We start from the raw sequence: 20,652 nt of genomic DNA, 5'->3' as shown, positions 1-20,652 counted from the left end.
CCATTCCCTCTGCATCCCAAGTGCCCATTCATTGCCTCCCCAATTGCCTTTTTAATTGTATTTATAGAGTTTCATGTCCCCCTTTCACTGCTCAGTATTGTATATTTAATATTATTTAGAGAGCCAGTTGAATAATATTCACAGATAGTCCATTCACTGATTTTTTCCATCAGTTGTTAAATTAATCACAAATATACTCAGCTAGTTCTGTAGATGCCCAGATACCATTAGTAACATACATTATTTGTGAGTCCTTGTCACTTGACAAATAATTAATTTGCAAATAATGTATTCCATTAGTCAACCAGCTCTGGGGATTGACAGTGCAGAGGGCTCCTGCCACAGTGCAGGGGGCTGGATTCGATGATTTATCAAGGGCCCTTCCAGCCCCATATTTCTGTGATTTCCTTAAGTCTATTTCCTTCTGGCTCCCTCTTTTCCATTCATTATCTCTCTCTCTCTCTCTTTCTCGCTCATTCTTTTGTTTTACTTTATCTACATTTTGTAGGCTTTTCTTTTCTCATTTTGATGTTTGCATAACACCCAATTAAATGGTTCCTTCACCATTATCAGAGGGGCAGAACTATTGTGTGGCAGATTTGATTTCCATGACATCTTTCTTTCAGAATTAAACACCCACCAATCCTTCAATTTCAAAGCCATTCCATTTAGCAATAACTGTTCTGTGATGGGTATGCAGTTCTTCTCCCTTGTTTGATTACAGATATTGCATAAAAGTTACAAAACTCCAGGCACTTAGACCCTAAATCCCAGGGAAAATCAATAGGACTTAGCTTACTAGCAGCCAGATTTTTCAAGACATATAGTCTCTTAAAGGTGCAGACAGATGTGTAGTGGGATTTTTGAAAGCCTGTGGGTGCCTTATATGGTTTTGTAAATCTTACCAAGTGCCCATCTGCGTCTTTAGGCACCTCCATGCCTTTACAAATCTGGCCCTCAGTGACTGAGGTGCTTTTGAAAATGGGACATAGGTACTTGTGAAAATTTTAGCCATTTGGATTTGTTCTGACCCTGATGAGCTCCTCCTCCTGGACACTGTACTGATCCATGCACTCGGCTGGCTGGGGCAGGGCAGAGCTTGAGCACTAGCTCAAGGCACACACTCCAGGAGTGACCCACAGTCCAATTGCCTAGGCCCTGAAATTAGTGCAGGCTCTCCAGAGGCTGCTCCCCTCCTCCCCAGTCGCTTCTGCATGCTCCCAGAGTTCCACCACAAGTGGGGACCCTCTGGCTTTCCGTTTCTCAGGACAGTGTAACACCCACTTTGCAACGGAATTCCTGAACCCACGCACACTTCGTTCAGAGAGAAAGCCCAAGAGAGAGACAGATTTCCAGAAAAATAAGCTCCTGAATGTAAGATCCTGGCTCAGTTTCCTCACCCCTCCTGAGAGTCCTTTGAGTCTAAGTGTCTTCCAGGGAGTCCTGGATTCTTCTGCACCCCGTCTCCTCCTGCCCAGTCTTGTCTTTTGGTGATGGTCTCTGCTCAAGCATGCACAGGTCCCTCCTGCTTACCAGCGTAGTTTTGAATCCCATGCGAGTGAGAGAAGAGCTCATGCCCTAGCCAAGCAGCATTCACATGCCCAGTCCTTTTTGCCTCAGAGTGGGGGTGGGACCATATAAGGCATTAGCAAATCCTTCCAGGGAGTCTCCATTGTCCTGTTAGAGCAAGGTTGTTCAGTTGTTGATGGGGCATTCAGGGGCAGACACCGAGGTGCCAGTCACCCCACCCTTAACACCAGATAGGAGATCTCCATAAGGGGATGAGCAAACGGAGAGTCCGTAACATCTAACTGAAATTTGTAAATTCCCACCGGCAGATTCCCAAACTGTCACAGCATTACAATAAAATCTTTGTTAGCCTGGGGTTAATCTGCTTCTGAGTGCCCAGCTGAAGTCATAAACGTGTCTGTGACATCATAATCCTCTCCAGAGCAACAGGTTAAGATGTCACAAACACGGGATTGTGACTTGAAATGGGGAATAAGGAGCAGGAAGAGAGGCGCTCCAAAGCACCGGGGCTGTTCTTTTCATTACAGTGTCTCTAGGGCAAGAGAGAAATAAAGGAGGCAATGAAAAATGAACTTTTCGGAGACAGTCTTCAGTGCGGCCTCAGCTGTCTGTCAGGGATTCATGACTCTCACAAGGGGATTTGCTGTGGAGCTGCAGACAGACCCTAGTTTATTCTTCTAGCAGGAAGCCCCAGCTGGTGGAGCCAGACAGCACCCAGTACAGATATCAAGGCCAAATACCACATGAGAAGGCCGGGAGGAAAACAGCAACATTCAAGACTGGTGCAGCGAAACTTCTGCTTCCATCCAAAACTGTGACGGCTTATATACAAAAGGCATTCTGCCCTTAGCCCTCCCCTTGCCTAGTCCCTCCTTGTGTAGGCTTGGGATCCCGACTGCACGCTGGACCAGCCTGTTGCACTGCAGGAGTGTCTGTTGAGCCCTGCATGCCACTGTGGCGCTATACTCAGCAGAGCTGGTGTTGTGCATGGACAGTCCAGGAAGCTCAGTGCCACCCTCCCAAAGGGTAATGCAGTGTCGCTCCCATTCAGTCCATTTTTGGATCCTGTTACTTCTCAGCTGCAGGTTCAGTTTGTTGATTCCTGGCCCCATTTCACAAAAGCTGTTTCAGAACAATTTGAATTTGTCGGGTTCTTCATGCTTGCTAGTAGATGGGGGTAGATGCCTAGAATCATAGAATATCAGGGTTGGAAGGGACCTCAAGAGGTCATCTAGTCCAACCCCCTGCTCAAAGCAGGACCAACCCCAACTACATCATCCCAGCCAGGGCTTTGTCACGCCTGACCTTAAAAACCTCTAAGGAAGGAGATTCCACCACCTCCCTAGGTAACCCATTACAGTGCTACACCTCCCTCCTAGTGAAATAGTGTTTCCTAATATCCAACCTAAACCTCCCCCACTGCAACTTGAGACCATTACTCCTTGTTCTGTCATCTGGTACCACTGAGAACAGTCTAGATCCATCCTCTTTGGAACCCCCTTTCAGGTAGTTGAAAGCAGCTATCAAATCCCCACTCATTCTTCTCTTCTGCAGACTAAACAATCCCAGTTCCTTCCACCTCTCCTCATAAGTCATGTGCTCCAGCCCTCTAATCATTTTTGTTGCCCTCAGCTAGACTCTTTCCAATTTTCCCACCCAATTTTTGTGGGGCCCAAAACTGGACACAGTACTCCAGATGAGGCCTCACCTATGTCAAATAGAGGGGAATGATCACGTCCCTCTATCTGCTGGCAATGCCCCTACTTATACAGCCCAAAATGCTGTTAGCCTCCTTGGCAACAAGGGCACACTGCTGACTCATATCCAGCTTCTCGTCCACTGTAACCCCCAGGTCCTTTTCTGCAGAACTGCTGCCTAGCCATTCGGTCCCTAGTCTGTAGCAGTGCATGGGATTCTTCTGTCCTAAGTGCAGGACTCTGCACTTGTCCTTGTTGAACCTCATCAGGTTTCTTTTGGCCCAATCCTCTAATTTGTCTAGGTCCCTCTGTAGCCTATCCCTACCCTCCAGCGTATCTACCACTCCTCCCAGTTTAGTGTCATCTGCAAACTTGCTGAGAGTGCAGTCCACGCCTTCCTCCAGATCATTAATGAAGATATTGAACAAAAAACTGGCCCCTACCTAAGCATGATGTGCAGGCCGATGCTGGACCCGGGATACTTCTCTGCATGGATGATTGCCCTGGCCTGCTATGCAACCCCATTGTTCCGGTTCAAATTGCCAGTGAAAAAACCCAACAGAACATGGGCTTTGGCTTGTGTGTGAGCAGCCATTACATCGTCAGTGTCCAGGTGTGGTCTGCCCAGCAAGTAAAGCTCCTCCCCACCTCGAGGGCCAGCACATGAAAGTGGAGCAGATCCATGGTAGAAATCTCTACAGGGTCTCACCTGGGAGCAAAGCCTCACGGCTATTTTAGAAGCTGCCTTGCACTGGTAGGGAAGCGGAGGTATGGGCTGTAAGAGCATTGTGTATAGTACAACACACCTTGACTCTCAGCAGTGCAGTGTGAAAGCTAGAACTAGAGATCAGCACTGTGAATCAGTCCAAGGTCTGGCACTGACAGGCTGGGTGACCTGGGGAAAGCTGTTGAACCCCTCCGTGCCTTGGTTTACCCATCAGGAAAATTAGGATGATACTACAGTCACTCGCAGGGGGCGCTGTGAGCCTCAGCTAATGTTTGTCAATTATTTTGGAAATGGATCCCTGATGAAATACCTTTCAGTGCAAAGTACATTGAAATAGCTCGCCACTTTGACTGGTGTTTGCCACGCCTCCTGATTCAGTGCAGTTTGCAAATGCAGAGAACATGTTATCTGGCATTTTCCAGGTGGTTAATAAAGGTGCTAAATAACTGGGGCTGGAACACCCACTGCAGCAGCGCACCTGCTAGACACCACCCTATTTCCCATGGGGTACACTGTCCCCATGCTTTGCTGGCTTTCAGCCACTTTCCAGTTACATCCTCTGTGGAATGCTCCAAGGACCTGAAGCAGTGCTCACTGAGTGTATGTCCACACTACGGAGCGCTGTGCTGGTATGACCCTGTAATGCAGGCACAGCCTACCCCGAGGGAAGGGGTTTTTCATTGGTGTAGGAAACCCCCAATGAAGAACTACGGTGTAAAAGAATTCGTCTGTTGGCATTGCTGTGTCTGCGCCGAGGGGTAAATCAGCATAGCTGTGTTGGCGCCAGGGGGTAAGTCAACGTAGCTGTGTCGGCGCCAGGGGGTAAGTCAGCGTAGCCGTGTCGGCGCTGGGGGTAAGTCAGTGTAGCTGTGTCGGCGCTGGGGGGTAAGTCAGCGTAGCTGTGTCGGCGCTGGGGGTAAGTCAGCGTAGCTGTGTCTATGCCGGGGGGTAAGTCAGCGTAGCCGTGTCGGCGCTGGGGGTAAGTCAGCGTAGCCGTGTCGGCGCTGGGCGGTAAGTCAGCGTAGCCGTGTCGGCGCTGGGCGGTAAGTCAGCGTAGCCGTGTCGGCGCTGGGCGGTAAGTCAGTGTAGCCGTGTCGGTGCTGGCGGTAAGTCAGCGTAGCCGTGTCGGCGCTGAGCGGTAAGTCAGCGTAGCCGTGTCGGCGCTGGCGGTAAGTCAGCATGGCTATTTCACTCAGGTGTGAATTTTCCATATCTGACCAACCTAGTTCTGTAGGCCTAACTTGGAAGTGTAGAGCAAGCCTAGGAGGTGGCCGTTGGCTTGGCTGGGCATTGTACGGCTCTTGATGTCCAGAAGGTTTGACAGTCAGACCCATAAGCCCCATTAATAAGGCAGTCTCATAAACTCAGCCCTTGTGGGCTCCTTTTGGTCAGTTCCTTCCTCTGGGGTCAGTCCCCGTCCCAACTGTGTAGCCAGACTCTGGCCAGGTTCAACATAACATGCAGGCTGACGTAGCAACAGCACTCAGGGATGTGCAAAATCCGCCCTACGCCACCCCAACCCTGGTGTAGACACAGCCAGGTCAATGGCAGAATGCTGCTGTCAGCTCGCTCAGGGAGGTGGTGTTCCTACAGGACAGAAACCCCCTGGTCGCTGTAGGCTGCGTCTACACTACACGGTTACCCTGGCACAGCTACGGTTACAGTCCCTGTAGTGTGGACATGGTCATAGTCAGCCACTGGCCTTTGCTGTCACTTCTCGTTCATTAAACAAACCTCATTTGAGTGCTCTGTATTAGTTCAGCTCCGGTCTCTCAGTTCCTTAGCTGTCACTTCTTGAGTCTCGTCTGGGTGCTCTTTTCCCCATTGTTAACACAGCCCAATATCTGGCGCCCTCTCTGCTGCCTTCCCTGAACCTGTCCGTTAATCAGGAGACTCCCAGCCCTAGCAACCCTGGCTTGTGCATGAGCCTCTTCGTGGCACTCTGGTGTCATGGGGCCTGGAAGAATCCAGTGTAGTTAGATGTGGCGTGTCTATGAGTAACCTGCAGAGCCACTACTGCATCTCCCTCCTGTAGCTGCATGAAAAGGATCTGATCGTGGCTGCCCTGCAGAACAGGGAGGATACAGTTAGACAAACCACTTACCCCCAAAGAAATCCTGGGCCCAGGATACACCCTGAGCCAGAGGGATGCGCGCTGGGGCGTGGGAGTGTATCTGTTAATTTCACAGCATTGTGCAGCTGAGCGGGCAGAATGCTTTGGCCTAGACGTGCACAGCACTTCCGAGCACGCTCAGCACAGGACCTCCCGATAGCAAGGGCAGTAGCTGAGGAGATGCAGCAATGTCCAGCCTGGCTCCTTCACGGGGAGGGGCCGGGTAGCTGGGTAGAGCAGAGCAGAGTTAACTACAGGCTAGATCTCCCCATCCTCCTAGTGCTGCTTCCAAGGTTAAAGCTCACGCGCTAGGGAGCCATATTGGACAGCTATCTCCATCAGGAGCACCAGGGCCGACCGGGGGGGGGGGGGGGGGAGCCCGTACAAATTTCCCGGGGCCCGGGCAGGCGGGAGGGGGCCCGGGGGCCCCAGCTTCCTCCCCCCACCCGCCCCTCCCCATTGGCCCTGTTTAGCCGGTCCGCCCTTGCTGGGGGTGCCCCAAATTTTTTTTCACTGGGGCCCGAACCCGCTCTCGGCAGCCCTGGGGAGCACAGAGGGTCTCAGCATGTTAGCCCTTCCCCAGCGCCTGGCCAAACAGGGACATCAGCACTGCAAACCCTTGGCTCAGATGGCAGCAGGAAACTGTAGCACTCCCTCGGTTACCTGCCAAGCTGCTGCTGCTGCCTCCCTCCTTCCTCAGAGCTGGGGAGATTCCTCCAAAAGGTCAGAAGGAAACTTAGCCAAGAGTGGGCCTCCGAAGTGCATATGGTGCAGAGGTGCGGCGTTCCAGCCCCCTAGGGCAGGGTGTGAATTGGGTCTATCGGACACCAGCCAGCATAGGCACTTGGATACCAAGGCGGTGGCTGTGGGGTAAATACCCAGCTAACTATAAATGTCACCTTTCCGGCATGTGCTAGGCCCTTTTCCGGCAGCATTACCCCCTGGGGCTCTGGGAGACCATCCTGCTGGGATGACATCTGTCACGGACTCACAGATTGTGCCCACTCTTGGCCCCGTGCGGTCCGTGGGGGATGCCCCTTCCAGAGCGACAGCCCTTCTCGAGGGGTCCACTCTCTCTCGGGGTCAGGCCCCACCACCTCCTGGAGCCGCACCTCTCTGAGCCTTAGCACGTCTGTCTCTCGCCGTGGTTCCCCCTCAGGGAGTCCACTCGCTATAGACCCTCCGGGCCTCCACCCCCGAAGGGGTTGATGCAACCCTATTCTCTAGACCGGAGCGACTCTCAGCCAGCGTAAAACAGGAGGGTTTATTGAGAGTTGAACTCAGCACAGGAAACTCTCAGGGCCTCAGGCCTAGCCTCCCTCAGCCCAGCACATCCCAGTCTTTCTGCATCCAGGTGGGCTCTGCCTGCTCCCGCTCTCCAGCCCAGAGCCCCCCTGCTTCCCAGCTGGGCATCTGAGATCACCGGCCCCAGGCCCCACCTCTGTCCATTGTCTTCTCTCCAGGTAAACAGGGTCATAAACCGGAACCTCCTCTCCTTGCTTCTGTCCTCTGGCTGGAACCGGCTGGTTGGGTCATGGGGTCCTCTCTTCGCAGCCCATTGTCCGCCCACTGGCCAGAACCGTCTGCAACTCCTGAGCTGGGTCTCCGGGTCGGGGTCTCAGGTCACCGGTCGCTGGGGTATCCATCCTCCAGGCCATTGGCTGGGGTCCCAAGTTCCCTCTCCAGTCCTCTGTAACAACAAACTCCCTCTCCCCTCACCTCGTTAACCCAGTAACACCCAGGGAAACTGAGTCCGACCCTCTCCACATACAAACCATTGAAACCGCACCGAAAACAAAAAAAAAACAAGAAAATCCCCCACTTCGTCACAACATCTAGCAGTCTAAGGATGTGATTGATGTGTGTCCCTCCCTCCCCAGCTCTGTAGGGTTGCAGGCAGCCATGCTGGAGCTTGGCTTGCTGCCTTGAGTGAGCCAGACAGGAGAGAGGAGTCAGCTGAAAGCCAGCGCATGCTGCTGCTTTCCACCTCCCCCATATTTGTGACTGCACCTCCCTTCCTCCCCCCAAGGCTGGAGACTCGGGGCCTTGCTGAAGCTGCAAGGTGTGGGCCAGGCATCGTGCTTCTGGTGGCCTGTCCTGTGTTCCCTCAGAAGGACTGACTGAAAATGGGCATGGGAAGGGCTGAAGGAGCGGAGTTCACTCTCCTGCCAGCGTGAGGGTGGGTAGAGGGTAGGGTTGCCAGGTGTCCAGTTTTCAAGCTGGTTTAATGTCCTTGCAGCCCCAGACCAGGGGTGGCCAACCTGAGCCTGAGAAGGAGCCAGAATTTACCAGTGTACATTGCCGAAGAGCCACAGTAATACGTCAGCAGCCCCACATCAGCTCCCCTGCCCCAGCTTCCAGCGCCTTCCGCCCACAGGCAGCCCCACCAATCAGTGCCTCCCCCTCCCTCCCCGCACCTCCCGACCACCTGTTTCATGGCGTGCAGGAGGCTCTGGGAGGGGGAGGGAGGAGGACCGAGGGCATAACAGGCTCTGGGTAGGGGGTGGGAAGGGGTGGAGTGGGGGCAGGGCCTGTGGCAGAGCCAGTGGTTGAGCAGTGAGCACCCCCCGGCACATTGGAAAGTTGGCGCCTGTCACTCCAGCCCCAGAGTCGGTGCCTATACAAGGAGCCGCATATTAACTTCTGAAGAGCCGCATGTGGCTCCGGAGCCACAGGTTGGCCACCCCTGCCCTACGCGCACGGGTGGCCAGAGAAGCTCCACACACTGCCCCCGCCCCAATGCCAGTTCTGCAGCTCTCGTTGGCCAGGAACCAAGGGCACCTTGGGCACAAGGGCAGCGCACAGAGCCTTCCTGGCTGCCGATATGCCATGGGGCCGCAAGGACCTGGCGGCCGCTTCCTGGAAGCCGCAATAACCCTGAACCCCCTTCCGCACCCCAGCCATCCTGGTGAAAGTGAGTGAGGGTGGGGGAGAGAGAGCGATGGAGGGAGCGGGGATGGAGCGAGCAGGGGTGGGGCCTCGGAGAAGGGGCAGGGGTATTTGGTTTTGTGTGATTAGAAATTGGCAACCCTGGTACAAGGCCCCTCTAACCAGCTGGGGCAGGGGAATCATAGTGGGACTGGGGACTGCTGTCCTGCTGAGGGACGGGGTTAGTGGATAGTTCAGGACCAGGATCCCCGAGGATCAGTTGGAACTAGGGCCCCTATCCACCTGGAGGGCAGGTTGGTTTGGGACCAGCCCCTTTCTCCTTGGGTCAGGTTCCCACTTATCCTGCTAGAAGTGGGGGAGTCTCAGATCTTCACACCCTCCCCTGATCACATGACACACAGGCCATTGCCCCCCATGGGGAGAGCCATCCCGCAGGGCTCTGGGGCATCAGTGTGTGTGTGGGGGAAGCTCCTTTACCCTAAGCCCACTCCTGATGTCACAGACAGAGACACATCAAACTCCTGCTGCCGGTTACAGCTGCTGACACAGCCCCCACCCTCCCCACATCCCGCAGGTGCCCCAGCCTGGCTTACGGTACAACGTGCCACCTGTGAGCTGCTAGAAGAACCCAGCGTGCTATACGGGGCATCTCCAGGCAGGCTGCTGGACAGGGTGGGGAGCGGGTGCGGAACGCCGGCTGGAGAGAGCAGCGCGGTGGCCTTGTCCAGCTCGTTCAGCTCCCAGGGCTGTGCTGCAGAGGGGCACCAGTTACAGTGGACCTTTCCTTCCCTTCCCATCAGAGCCCAGAGCTGTGCAGGGTCAGTGATCAGTGGCAGTTAGAACTGAAGAAGCCCTTTGGGGCACCAGGCCCAGTGTGGGGAACTCCCCAGAGTCGTCTCAGCTGGGAAAGGCCAGTAGGGGGCATGCACCTCCCCACTAGGCCAGGCTCCTCTCTGAGCCCAGCTGGGCAGCAGCAGAATGGCACCACCCCAGCGCTGTTCGAGCACTGGCTACCAGGGACCTGGGAGGGGGCATTCGGAGACAGAGCTTCCCTGTGTGGGCAGGGATTTTGCCATGGGACTCCCACTAACATTCACAGCAGTGCTCATGGCTCAGTCCCGCCTGCACCGGTGAAGGCCCAGACCACTGCCGGGCGGCCTGAGCGTCACCCGGAGCTGGCAGAGCCCAGCTTGGAGATAATGTGCCAGCTGCCCACACATTGCTAGGATGCAGCACGTGATGAGCCTAAACTGTCCTTTACATGTTTCTCAGACCCTAATGTGGCCCTTTGAGCAGGGGCAGCTCTATGTTTTTTGCCGCCCCAAGCACAGCAGGCAGGCGGCTTTTGGCGGCTGGGCACGTCGATTCGGCAGATCCGCTGGTGCCGCGCCATCGGTATCCCCGCCATCAAATTGCCGCCGAAGCCGCGGGACCAGCAGACCTCCCACAGGCATGTTTCCGAAAGCTCCCTGACTGCCGCCCTCACAGCGACTGGCAGGCCGCCACCTGCGGCTTGCCGCCCCAGGCATGTGCTTGCTGCGCTGGTGCCTGGAGCCGCCCCTGCCTTTGAGATGGGACCTGCCCCAATTTTCCCTGCGCTGCACTGGGGCAGGCGGCCCTGGGCGGTATCAAGCATGACAGAGGAACCTTTCTGCCTTTCCCCGCACCCTGCTCAGGAAGATTGTGCTAACGGTAAAGCAGATGTGTCCTCTGACCTCTGCTCAGACTCCTGTTGTCTCGGCCCCAACATGCCCCACTGATTGAGCGGGGCAGATTTCACAGCCCTCCTGTGCTGCTGTCACAGTCGATCCCACTCTCTCCACCTCCTGTGTGTGGGAAATTCCTCTGTGCCGGGCTACAGGTGACTCTGCGCCCTCCCCGCGCCAGTCCTAGGTCTGCTAACAAAATAGGAGAGCACCTTGGTGTAGCGTGTTCTGTGCCTGAGCTGGCTGCTACCCGCCACCCCAGAAGCAGCTGCATTTCACTGAGTGTGAATCTGAGTACTTTGTGGGTAAAAGATCCACAATAATACTGAAAATAGTAGCAGGAAAAGTACCATGCTCTTTGTGCCAGGAGCTGGTTTTGCTCTGTGTTTGTACACATCCTAACACAGTGGGGCCTCTGGGAGCTGCCTGCTTCTGCTAGCCCCAGTGGACACGGCAGCTTTGCACGGGTGGGCCAGCTCCGAGGAGAAGGTTGTGCTGGTGACTGTTGCTCTTTCTTGTGCTGCAGAACCAGCCCCAAGAGCTAACAGGGCTCAGCAGTCAGTGCCTCCCAGGCTGGAGTGCTCGGAAATACCAGGCGGGGCCGGAGCGTAACAACAGCTGACGAGGGCAAATTTTCAGTTTGTTCCGGGAGCCAAATCCTCAGCTGGGGTAAATCAACACAGCTCCATTGCCTTCAGCAGAGGTTGGCTGATTTACTCGAGATGAGGAGCTGGCGTCAAGGCCTGAACTAAGCAAAGCTCTTTCAGAGCTGGTCAGGAAGTTTCCTGTGTTGGGAGAGAAGAACTTGTCAGTCCTGCTGCTGGGAATGCAGGCCTTGCCTCAGCCCCCTCCGCCCCCGGCCCCGGGGCCAGCCAAAGTGCTGGTACTAGGTGGCTCCGTGACACAGCCCAGCCTTCCCAGGCTCTGAGCTCTGCAGAATTCCACAAGGAGTCACGCAGGGAAACTGAAACCCACAGGCAGGTACATTCCTAACGCCTAATGACAAAGTGCCCAGAGTGCTAGCCACACTTTCCTAGGCCGGGGTGCTCGAGAGAAATGCTACACTACCGGGCTGCTCGCAAAGCGCAAGGATTCTGAGACTGCCCCAGGACATGAGAACCAGCCCCTGCCGAGTGCCTGAGTATGTGGACGTGGATTGCTACGGGTGATCGCCTCTGTGGCAGCAGGTACTGCTGAGCCCCAGGAAGGAAGGAGTGGCTGGGGGGCAGTAGGAACTGGCACTAGGGTGATGCTGATAAAATGCTGATGGAGCAGTTTGTTGAACTGATATGTTATTATTATCATCATAGAATATTAGGGTTGGAAGGGACCTCAGGAGGTCATCTAGTCCAACCCCCTGCTCAAAGCAGGACCAATCCCCAGACAGATTTTTGCCCCAAATGGCCCCCTCAAGGATTGAACTCACAACCCTGGGTTTAGCAGGCCAATGCTCAAACCACTGAGCTATCCCTCCCCCAAGCCTCTGTTCCAGAAGGTTCCTGCACAGTGTGGAAAGCCTGCTCCTCCCATGCCTGCCTGAGTGCCCGTTGGCTTGGGCTCCGAGCAGGGTGGTGCTGCCACTCTATCCTCAGCACCTCTCTCCAGGGGCATCCTCCCTGTGAGGCGAGCTGTCTCGGCGGGTCCACAAGCTGGAGGAGATCTGTGACGTCACCAGCTCCCTGTCTGCTAAGAGCTCAGGGGTTGGGGGTCAGGACTTCAGATTTAGTCCTGACATGAATCGGAAGCAAGTGGAGTTTGTGGTACCCTCAGTCTGATGTGCCCACCCAACCCACATTGTGTATGAGCTGGGCACCAGGGGCAGGCTTTGTGTAGCAAGGTGCAGTGGTCCAGCCTGGAGGCTGATGGAAAGTCCTGTCACTACTGCCAGCACCCCTAGGTGTGGGAAGGGCCCAATCTGGCCAGACAAGGACAGGTACCAGGGTTTGAGGGGAAGGAGAGGGAGGGAGAGTCTGGTCCAACTCCCTTCTGGCAGCCAGAGGGCTCCATGTGTACCTGAGCAGGGCGAGGGGCTGTGACATCCCAGCATTGCCCCACACCTGCCCATTTGGACACCCCATCTCAGCCTTTGCTACTGGGCTTTGGCTAGCAGGGTGAGCGCTCCAGCTGCTAGGTCTGTGTGTGTCTCATGCCGGGTGTGCAGGGAGGAAGTGAGCAGGGGAACCAGTGGGGGGCACAAGGAGGAGAGATGGGAGACATTGGGAAAGGAAAGGGGGCAAAGGAGGAGGCACAGGGTGAGAAAGAGAAGGGTGGGAAGAGGAGAGGTGGAAAAGGGACAAAGGCAATGCAGGGAAACCACTCCATGCGTGGTCCAACGTGCTGGACAGAAAGAGACTGACCATGTGTGCCTGGCCCTTGTATTCCTTGAAAAGGTGGGGGCTATGCAGGTATTTCCCCCGAGCTGTGGGGTGCATTGAGCAAGCTGTGGGGAACGTGTGCTGCTTGCCCTGTGTCCTGGCCCCCAGCTCTCTGTAAACCAGAGAAGCCTGTGAGCCTGTGTCAGCTGCCAGCGGCCCCAGTGGATTGCCAGGGCAGCGGACAGCAACAGTCCCACCCCGCAGCAGCCTGGAAGATCCCGCTTTCCTCTGACACTGGGAATCGGATGGTCTCCCATGATGTAGCTCAAAGCAGCTGCCCTGGGCCTATGAACCCACTGCTCAGGACACTTGCCAGGCCAGGAGTTGGCCCTGACAGTCCATAAGTGTAATCCCCCTTTGTGCAGTGTCACCAGAGCCCTCCCAGGGGGCAGTTACAGTGGGGTGACCATGGGGGCAGGAGACCCCAGTGAGGACCAGAGGCTTGGAGTCACTCCGCCTCAAAGATGACCTTTAAGCTGAGGGAGTGTGGTGGATTTGCTCTTTTTATCTGGATGTGTGACTGGCCCCAGTCTGTGCCATGATATCATGGTAATTGGGGCACCATAGAGACATACAGCAGCCAGCAAACCCTGGCTAGGCTCAGCTTTTGCACGGTGCCAGTGGGCATGGCTGGGTCAGGACTTCCCCTTCCTCTGGCTGATGTTGCCCAAGGGGAGGGGGAGCTGCTGTGCTCATATAGCCACACGAGCATGAACACCAGCGGGCTAGCACAATGTGGCAGATCCCAGATCCCACGACCACTGGGAGAGCGTTGTCCACTGGCCAAGGCCAGCTAGTGATAGGGGAACTGTTCTCAAGAGCTCATTGGAGGCTTGCTTTGCCTTGGCTTGCTTTGCCTTCCAGCAGACTCTGTGCTTCACTGGCTGGAGCACGTCCTATCTGCTCTGCCAACGCAAAGCAGATCTGGCCTGTAGTATTTGTATCTATACCCCACAGCTGTGTGGAGCTTGACAGGGGCTTCTGGGAGATCCCTAGCTACTTTCTGCCCTCCTCCTGATTATTGCCATCTCTGTGTTCATTGCAGCTGGCAGGACCACAACCAGCGAGGAGCTGGAAGACATGCTGGAGAGCGGGAATCCAGCCATCTTCTCCTCTGGGGTAAGTGCATGGTGATTTCTCCCTCTCAAGCCCACGCTTAAACCTCAGCCCTCAGTTTCGCTAAGAGGATGGTTCTGACAACAGCACCTGTGTGCAGTGAACCCCAGCCCCAGCCTGACTTGAGGGTGTGCTGCAGCCATCTGGACCCTAGTCGCTGACCCAGGTTGCTGTCAGCATGGTCGGATTGTGTCCACAGCAGCTTTCTTCACAGCATGAGCATGTTGCAAGGGAGCTGCTGAGTCTGCACCCACCGCACTGCCTAACTCTCTGCGTGTTATCAGAGCATGCCGGGAAAATCCGGGCATCCCTTCCATAGTACTGCAGCAGGGACAAGGCGCCAGAGAACACGCTCACACAGCAGCCCCAGCAGGGGTGACCTACTCCAGACTGGGAGGAAGGGGCACCGGCTAAGCTCAGGCATGGTTGGCAGGTCCTCTCTGCCCTGTAGCACCAGCGTTACAACCAGGGAGACAGCCCTGTGTTAGCCCAGGCTTCTAGCAGTGATGAAATGGCCGCCAAGTATTAACCTGCCTGCAGCAGGTGTGCAGAGCATGTCATGCTCCCATCTGCCCCTCCACGCTCAGACACCACTCCAAGCCTCGTCGCAGCATCTTCTCCCCAGGCTTGAACTCATGGACGCGTCCACGCAGGCCCTACGTGCTGCTCTGCTTGTTACGGCAGGCCAGTGCCGCCCCAGCTGGCCGTGCTTTCCTTAGTAATACGCTCCAGCGCTGCCTGGCTTGTGCGCCCATCACAAACCAGCTCCCCCGGGTGCAGCGGAGGTGAGATGAGGAGGAAGTCTGATTTTTCCTCTTTGTCCCTCCCTGCTGCTGGGGTATTTCTCTGGGCAAAGGCAGCTAGCAAAGCCTACCCTCCTAGGCCCCCTGGAAAGCTCTCCGGACCTGCAAGCCGCTGGGGATCCCGGAAGCAATGACTGACCAACGGTCCCAGTAAATAGCATGAGCCAGCCCCTTGATCTGTGACAATGAGCCTCTGCTGCCAGTCCCCTGGAAGTCACTTGATGCCTACCAAGAAGTCAGGGTTTAAGATACTGGCGCGGATTTTCTCTGCAGCTCCCACATGGAGCCCAGGTATGTGAGTGTCACTGACGAGAGCCCTGGATTTACTCTCCCCACGTGCAAGCGACTGATGCCAGCACTGACTGTTCTGCTCACTGGCATAGGATCAGCACCGGGAAACTGCTCCCTCCATAGTCTCTCCAGCCCTGCTGGGTCACTAGATAGCAACGTACAGTCCCATCATTGTTACTGCTGCCCCACTTCAGTCACTCTAGTAGCCAGCATCCCCTGAGTGGCTAGAGCTGCAGCTCCTTAGAATCATAGACTCATAGAATATCAGGGTTGGAGGGGACCTCAGGAGGTATCTAGTCCAACCCCCTGCTCAAAGCAGGACCAACCCTCCTTGCTCTGCATTGTCTGGAAGCTGGGATTCAGAGGGTAGGAAATCAAAACAGCCTCTTACCAGGCCACAAGCAAAGTGAGGGAAAAGGCAAGTGTTGGGTCAGAAGGATGTAATTTCAGAGTTTGCCGTCTCACCCCCTGTTCAGACTAGAGACAGAGGCAATTCACCACCGGACGCTCCCCGGCTGGATCAGGCAGAGGCTTCATGAGACCATAGACCTTAAACTCTCACTGTTCAAAGGTCCAGCAATCCTTTTGAAGGCTAATCCTAGGCTGAGCCTGCGAAATCCATCTTAACTGCCAGTGCTGCCTAGGGTGAGAAAATGCAGCCAGCAGCCCAGACCTCATCCAGTAAAGCGATGGCGGTGAAGAGAGGCACCCTGGGGAGCAGAGCCCCTTGCACATGCAATGCCACCCAAGGTTAGGTTCCCTGCTCCAGACAGCTGGGATCAGGGACAATACCCTTCCCTGGCATAGGCATGAACCATGGGGCTGTGTCAAGTGTGTCTGCCCTATAAGGGGACTGGATTGGCAGAGCCCTATGGCCTCCATTAGCCACAGATGAGATTGAAGCACGGGGAGTGGCAATATTCTTCCCTCTCTCTGTCCTGTCCTGGAGAGATCAGCACTCTCCTGGGCCTCTGTACCAAGCCAGACTGGAGCCAGGGCTGTAGAGGGGCACGAGCTATTGCCCTGAGACCCCCCACATCATTTCACACAGGCACTGAGCAGCGTTAGAAGGGGACAGCTTCCAGCCACTGCTAGTCTGGGCTCTCTTTGGCCTGGAGGGGAAAGACTCCAGCGCTGGATCCCAGAGCCAGGCAGGCCCCTGGCTAACCAGAGCCAGGGCGGCTGCGTGGAAGAACACCCCATTTCCCAGCTGAGCTGCACCCCTAGAGTGGGCAGGTCCCTGCTCTTCAGCAGGGCACTTCCCTGGGCGCCCCCTGCTCCATGTGGCATGCAGAAACGCCCAGACCTTTCACCCAGCCCACAAGGCAGGCAGGGATACAAGGGGATGTGCCCAGCCCAGGGGAGGCCTGCTGGCCCCAGTGCTCTGCTAGATATTCTCAGACAAGTGCGTTCACACGGACAGGCTGGCAGGGTTCTCCACCCCACATCCCATCCACTAGCACCCACTGGGAGGAGGCCCCAAGCCTTCAGCTCCCGCAGGGAAAGGACCGGGAGCAGGGGTAGAGGCAGAAGCCCAGCTCAGTGCAGACGGGGGTCAGCGTCTCTCGTGGGAGCAGCTCGAGAGCCTTCGGGGGAGCACATCCAGCTTCGTGCTGTGGGACAGAGTCACCAAGTCCTGGCATCACACATGGTCCCGGCCGCAGAATGACACCTGCTTGTGTCTGGTTGTGGGAACCAACTCCAGCTCTGCCAGCACTGTCTGCCCATGTGCCCTAGGCTACATGTGATGTCTGGGCAGCCTGTGGGCACAATCACTGCAGTAACACCTGTCACGGAGTCCCCGGGCGATGCTTTGGAACTGCTCCCCACAAAGCCAGTCAGGACTCTGGGGAGCCTCCTCTCCCTTGGAGCAGACTGTCTTCAGGGCAAGGAGCTCACACGGCTTCACCTCCTGGGTCTCTACTGGGAGCATTCAGCATATGCCCCTCCGTGCGCTTCCCACAGTGAGTCCGCCTAGGCGGGGTCCTGGGGAAGCCAGAGGGTCCTGCACACCCCCCCACTTTGCAGCCAGACTGTAAAACAGAGGTTTATTAGATGACAGGAACACGGTCTAAAACAGAGTTTATAGGTACAGAGAAGGGGATCCCTCAGCCGGGTCCATTCTGGGGCCCCGCGAGGCAGACCCCCGTCTGCCCTCTCTTCCAGTCCCCAGCTAGCTCCAAACTGAAACCCCCTCCAGCCCCTCCTTCTCTAGGCTTTTTGTCTCTTTCCCGGGCCAGGAGGTCACCTGATCTCTTTGTTCACCTTTAGCTATTCCCTTGCAGGGGGGAAGGGCCCTGGCCATTTGTTGCCAGGGAGACAGCGTGTCAGTGATTTATGCACACTGGCCTTTATCCCACCTCCTAGAGACTTAAGAAATGCATAGGGGAAACTGAGGTACCCACACAGTATTCAGAGGAAACATTAAGAACAGTCCCACTTTGTCACAACACCTGCATGGGTGTTACCCGACCCTAGAGTCTCTGCACCTGCCATTGCACCTCGACAGGCCTTTAGAAAACATGGCTAAGGAACCTGCCCGGACTATTGCCCTGGGAACGGTGCATGGTGCCCGTGCCCAGGAGGGTGCTCCCTGCTGGCTGAGCCACCCCCCAGGAATGGGCCCTGTCTCTCGTTCTCCTGGCAGATCATCATGGATTCCAACATCACCAAGCAGGCGCTGAACGAGATCGAGACGCGGCACAGCGAGATCATCAAGCTGGAGACCAGCATCCGGGAGCTGCACGACATGTTCATGGACATGGCCATGCTGGTGGAGAGCCAGGTCGGTGGGGGCAGGGGCCACGCCCGCTCCACGCTGCTTGGTGCTGCAGCTTTTGCTGGGCCCTAGGACCCCTACTAGGTGCAGCAGCAGAGACAGATCCTGTCTGCTCCAAGGGAGGGCACTGGGGCCATGTGCATGACTCTCCTCCCCTCTAGTGCCCTGCCCACTCGTGGGGAGATGCTGGGCCTGGGGTGGGGATGGAGGGCTTGCCATGCACCCCGGCAGGGAGTACGTGCCCCACGTCCAGCCCCGCTGCAAGCAGGCACCTGCCACTGACTTCAGCAGAGTCTCAGCTGCTGCCCCAGGGCTGGAATTGGTCCTTTCTCTTCTAGGTGGCCGTGTGGTCATTTTCTGGGGGCTGACACCCCCTCCCCCATTGTCCTAATGATCCTTGCGCTCCACCTTGGCTTCAGAGCCTGCCGTGTGCTAACAGGTCCCAGCAGGGCCCTGTGGCAGACGGGGCCCTGGGGGCTGCAAGGCAGGGCCCTGAGGGGAGAGGTGTAGAACAGGGGAACCGAAGGACCTTGGGGCACTAGGTGCTGTACATGGGCAGGGAGGTGGTGACCTCGCAGAGAGGCCTGTCTGCTCCTGGAGTCCCTCTGCAGGAACCTTCTGTAAATGGGTTTCCGATCCATTTACTGGGCCCTGGGAGCCCAGAGGGAGGTGCCCACGGGGATAGGCCCCCGAGCATGCCCTCCTACAGGGGCTCACACTGCGCTCTCTGGAGCAGCAGGCAAACAAGCCCAGCCAGCTTCCTCGGGCAGTGAACATGTAGCACTAGGCCTGGGCTTCCTGGCAGAGCCTGTGAACCTGGCCTGCTCTCGTAGGCCCCTTCCTGACCCCTCTTCTTGCCTGACATGCTGCCACCAACCCCTTGGATGAGCGTGTCTCAACCAGCAGGTAACGTGCATGCTCTGGTGTGGGCCAGACATCTGCATGCTCTCATCTGCATGGCTTGTGCTTCCTGCATGTGTGTGTGATGCCTCCCCAGCCCAGGGACCAGCAGTGAGGAGGGGCAGGATCCCGGGAATGCTGGGCACCACTCACTCCAGCTCCCCTGGGACTGCAGTGCACGGGTACCTCGAGGCGGTGGAGAGTGAGGCCGGTCCGTCTGCCTGGGCCTTTGCAGCCGGGCTGCAGAGGGGTGGGGCCAAGCACCTCAGCATGGGGGGCAGGTGCCATTGCAGCCAGGCAGCTCCCGGAGAAAGAAACTCCCCCCACCCCCAGCTCCAGAGCCGTGGAGCTGCAGGACACTGGCCCCTTGGCAGCCTGCTCAGCCCTCCTTAGCTGTGTGGAACGTCGCAGAATAGCAACCTGTGGCCGCGCAGGCGTCAAGCCAGTCCCCCAGTGCGCCAGGAGCCTGTCTCTGCCTCTGGAGATGTTCCAGCGATTCCCTTCTCCACTCATCACCTGGCTGGCTCAGGGCTCTGACAGCGCGGGCGGGTTTTGGGGCTGGACGAGTAGTTCTGTTTGTCTCCTGCTGGCCCCCAGGGAGCCCCTTGCAGAGTGTGGGGCTGTAGCCTGGGATGGCATGTGAGGGGACACTGCTCCATGCAGAGAGCTGGGCCTGGACAGCAGCAGCCTTGCGCCCCCCGCTGGCACTGGCAGGCCTTGCAGGATCCAGGCTGACCCACCCCCTTGTTCTGGGGGAAGCATCACATGGTGCTGAGCTCTCACTGCATTGATTGGGTGTTGATCTTAGGGTAGAGCTGCCCCAAGCACCTGGGGCCAGTTCCAAGCCGTGTCCCCTACCCAGCGGGACCCCGCGCAGCTGGCACTGCCTTGGGAGCGTTACACACACACAGGAGAGAAGCCAGGACTTCTGCTGGCTGCCGCTAACCCCAGCACCACTGCCGCCCACAGCCATTGCTGCACAAGCCATGCCCTTATACCAAAGCAAGGCTGGGGGTGTCTCAATGGGAGGTTCCGGCCCCCTCCCTCCCCATTGTAGGACTGTCCTGGATCTCCCACACGCTGGGGGCCTGGCCTGCTGGCCCCGTGACACCAGTCGTCCGCACAGCATGATGGTGCCAGCGCAGGAGGGTGCTGCATTGCCACACAAACCCATTGCTGAGACCACCTGCAGCATGCTCCATACACTGTTACTGCCCTGGGGTAATGCCGTCTGTTACTACCCCTGTTCCCAGCTGGGGAAACTGAGGCAAGGAGGCGCTGAGTGGCTTGCCCAAGGTGTCATGAGAGGAATGTAGGGCTCTTGGCTCCCTGATCCTGCTGGAACCACTAGCCATGCTGCCTGCCTTTGCTTGCTGATCGCCCCGCGGGTCACCGTGAGGGCAGCTGGGGCACAGGGCAGTGCTGGGATGAGGAGCAGGGAGCGTTCCCAGTTCGTGGGATATGGGACACGTCAGGCACTTGACTGAGACCAGTCCTGCCCCACGTCCCATTGTGGGATGCCCCCACCCCCTCGGTACCTGACCTCAGGCAGTGGGGTAGCTGTTAGCCCATCGGGATGGGGTGTTCCAGTGTGTGATGGGAGGGCTGAAGGGCTGGGATGTGGCCGGCATGGTGGGAAGGCAGGGAGGGGGGTATCCAGTGCTGGGGAGGTTGAGGAGCTGGGATGAGGCCAGCGTGGTGGGGGCAGGGAGGGGGGTATCCAGTG

At 56.8% G+C, this 20,652-nt stretch overlaps 1 protein-coding gene across 4 annotated transcripts in view; it reads left to right on the top strand.

The window, feature by feature from the left end:
• STX1A (syntaxin 1A) overlaps positions 1-20,652 on the top strand; it is a 286,083-nt gene that overhangs the window by 258,002 nt on the left and 7,429 nt on the right. For 2 of the 4 annotated variants that reach the window (XM_034752674.1, XM_034752673.1), the window contains 2 exons: positions 14,083-14,156; positions 17,895-18,032. In XM_034752674.1, the coding sequence (XP_034608565.1) occupies positions 14,083-14,156; positions 17,895-18,032 (212 nt within the window). Of the gene's footprint in view, positions 1-14,082; positions 14,157-15,035; positions 15,248-17,894; positions 18,033-18,859; positions 18,933-20,652 lie in introns of those variants that run through there. The other 2 variants (XR_004643435.1, XR_004643436.1) reach the window with 2 other exon arrangements.

This window comes from Trachemys scripta, chromosome 18 (assembly GCF_013100865.1).
Source record: "Trachemys scripta elegans isolate TJP31775 chromosome 18, CAS_Tse_1.0, whole genome shotgun sequence".
In the NCBI taxonomy this organism is placed as follows: domain Eukaryota; kingdom Metazoa; phylum Chordata; order Testudines; family Emydidae; genus Trachemys; species Trachemys scripta.
This window is presented reverse-complemented; position numbering and strand designations above follow the sequence as displayed.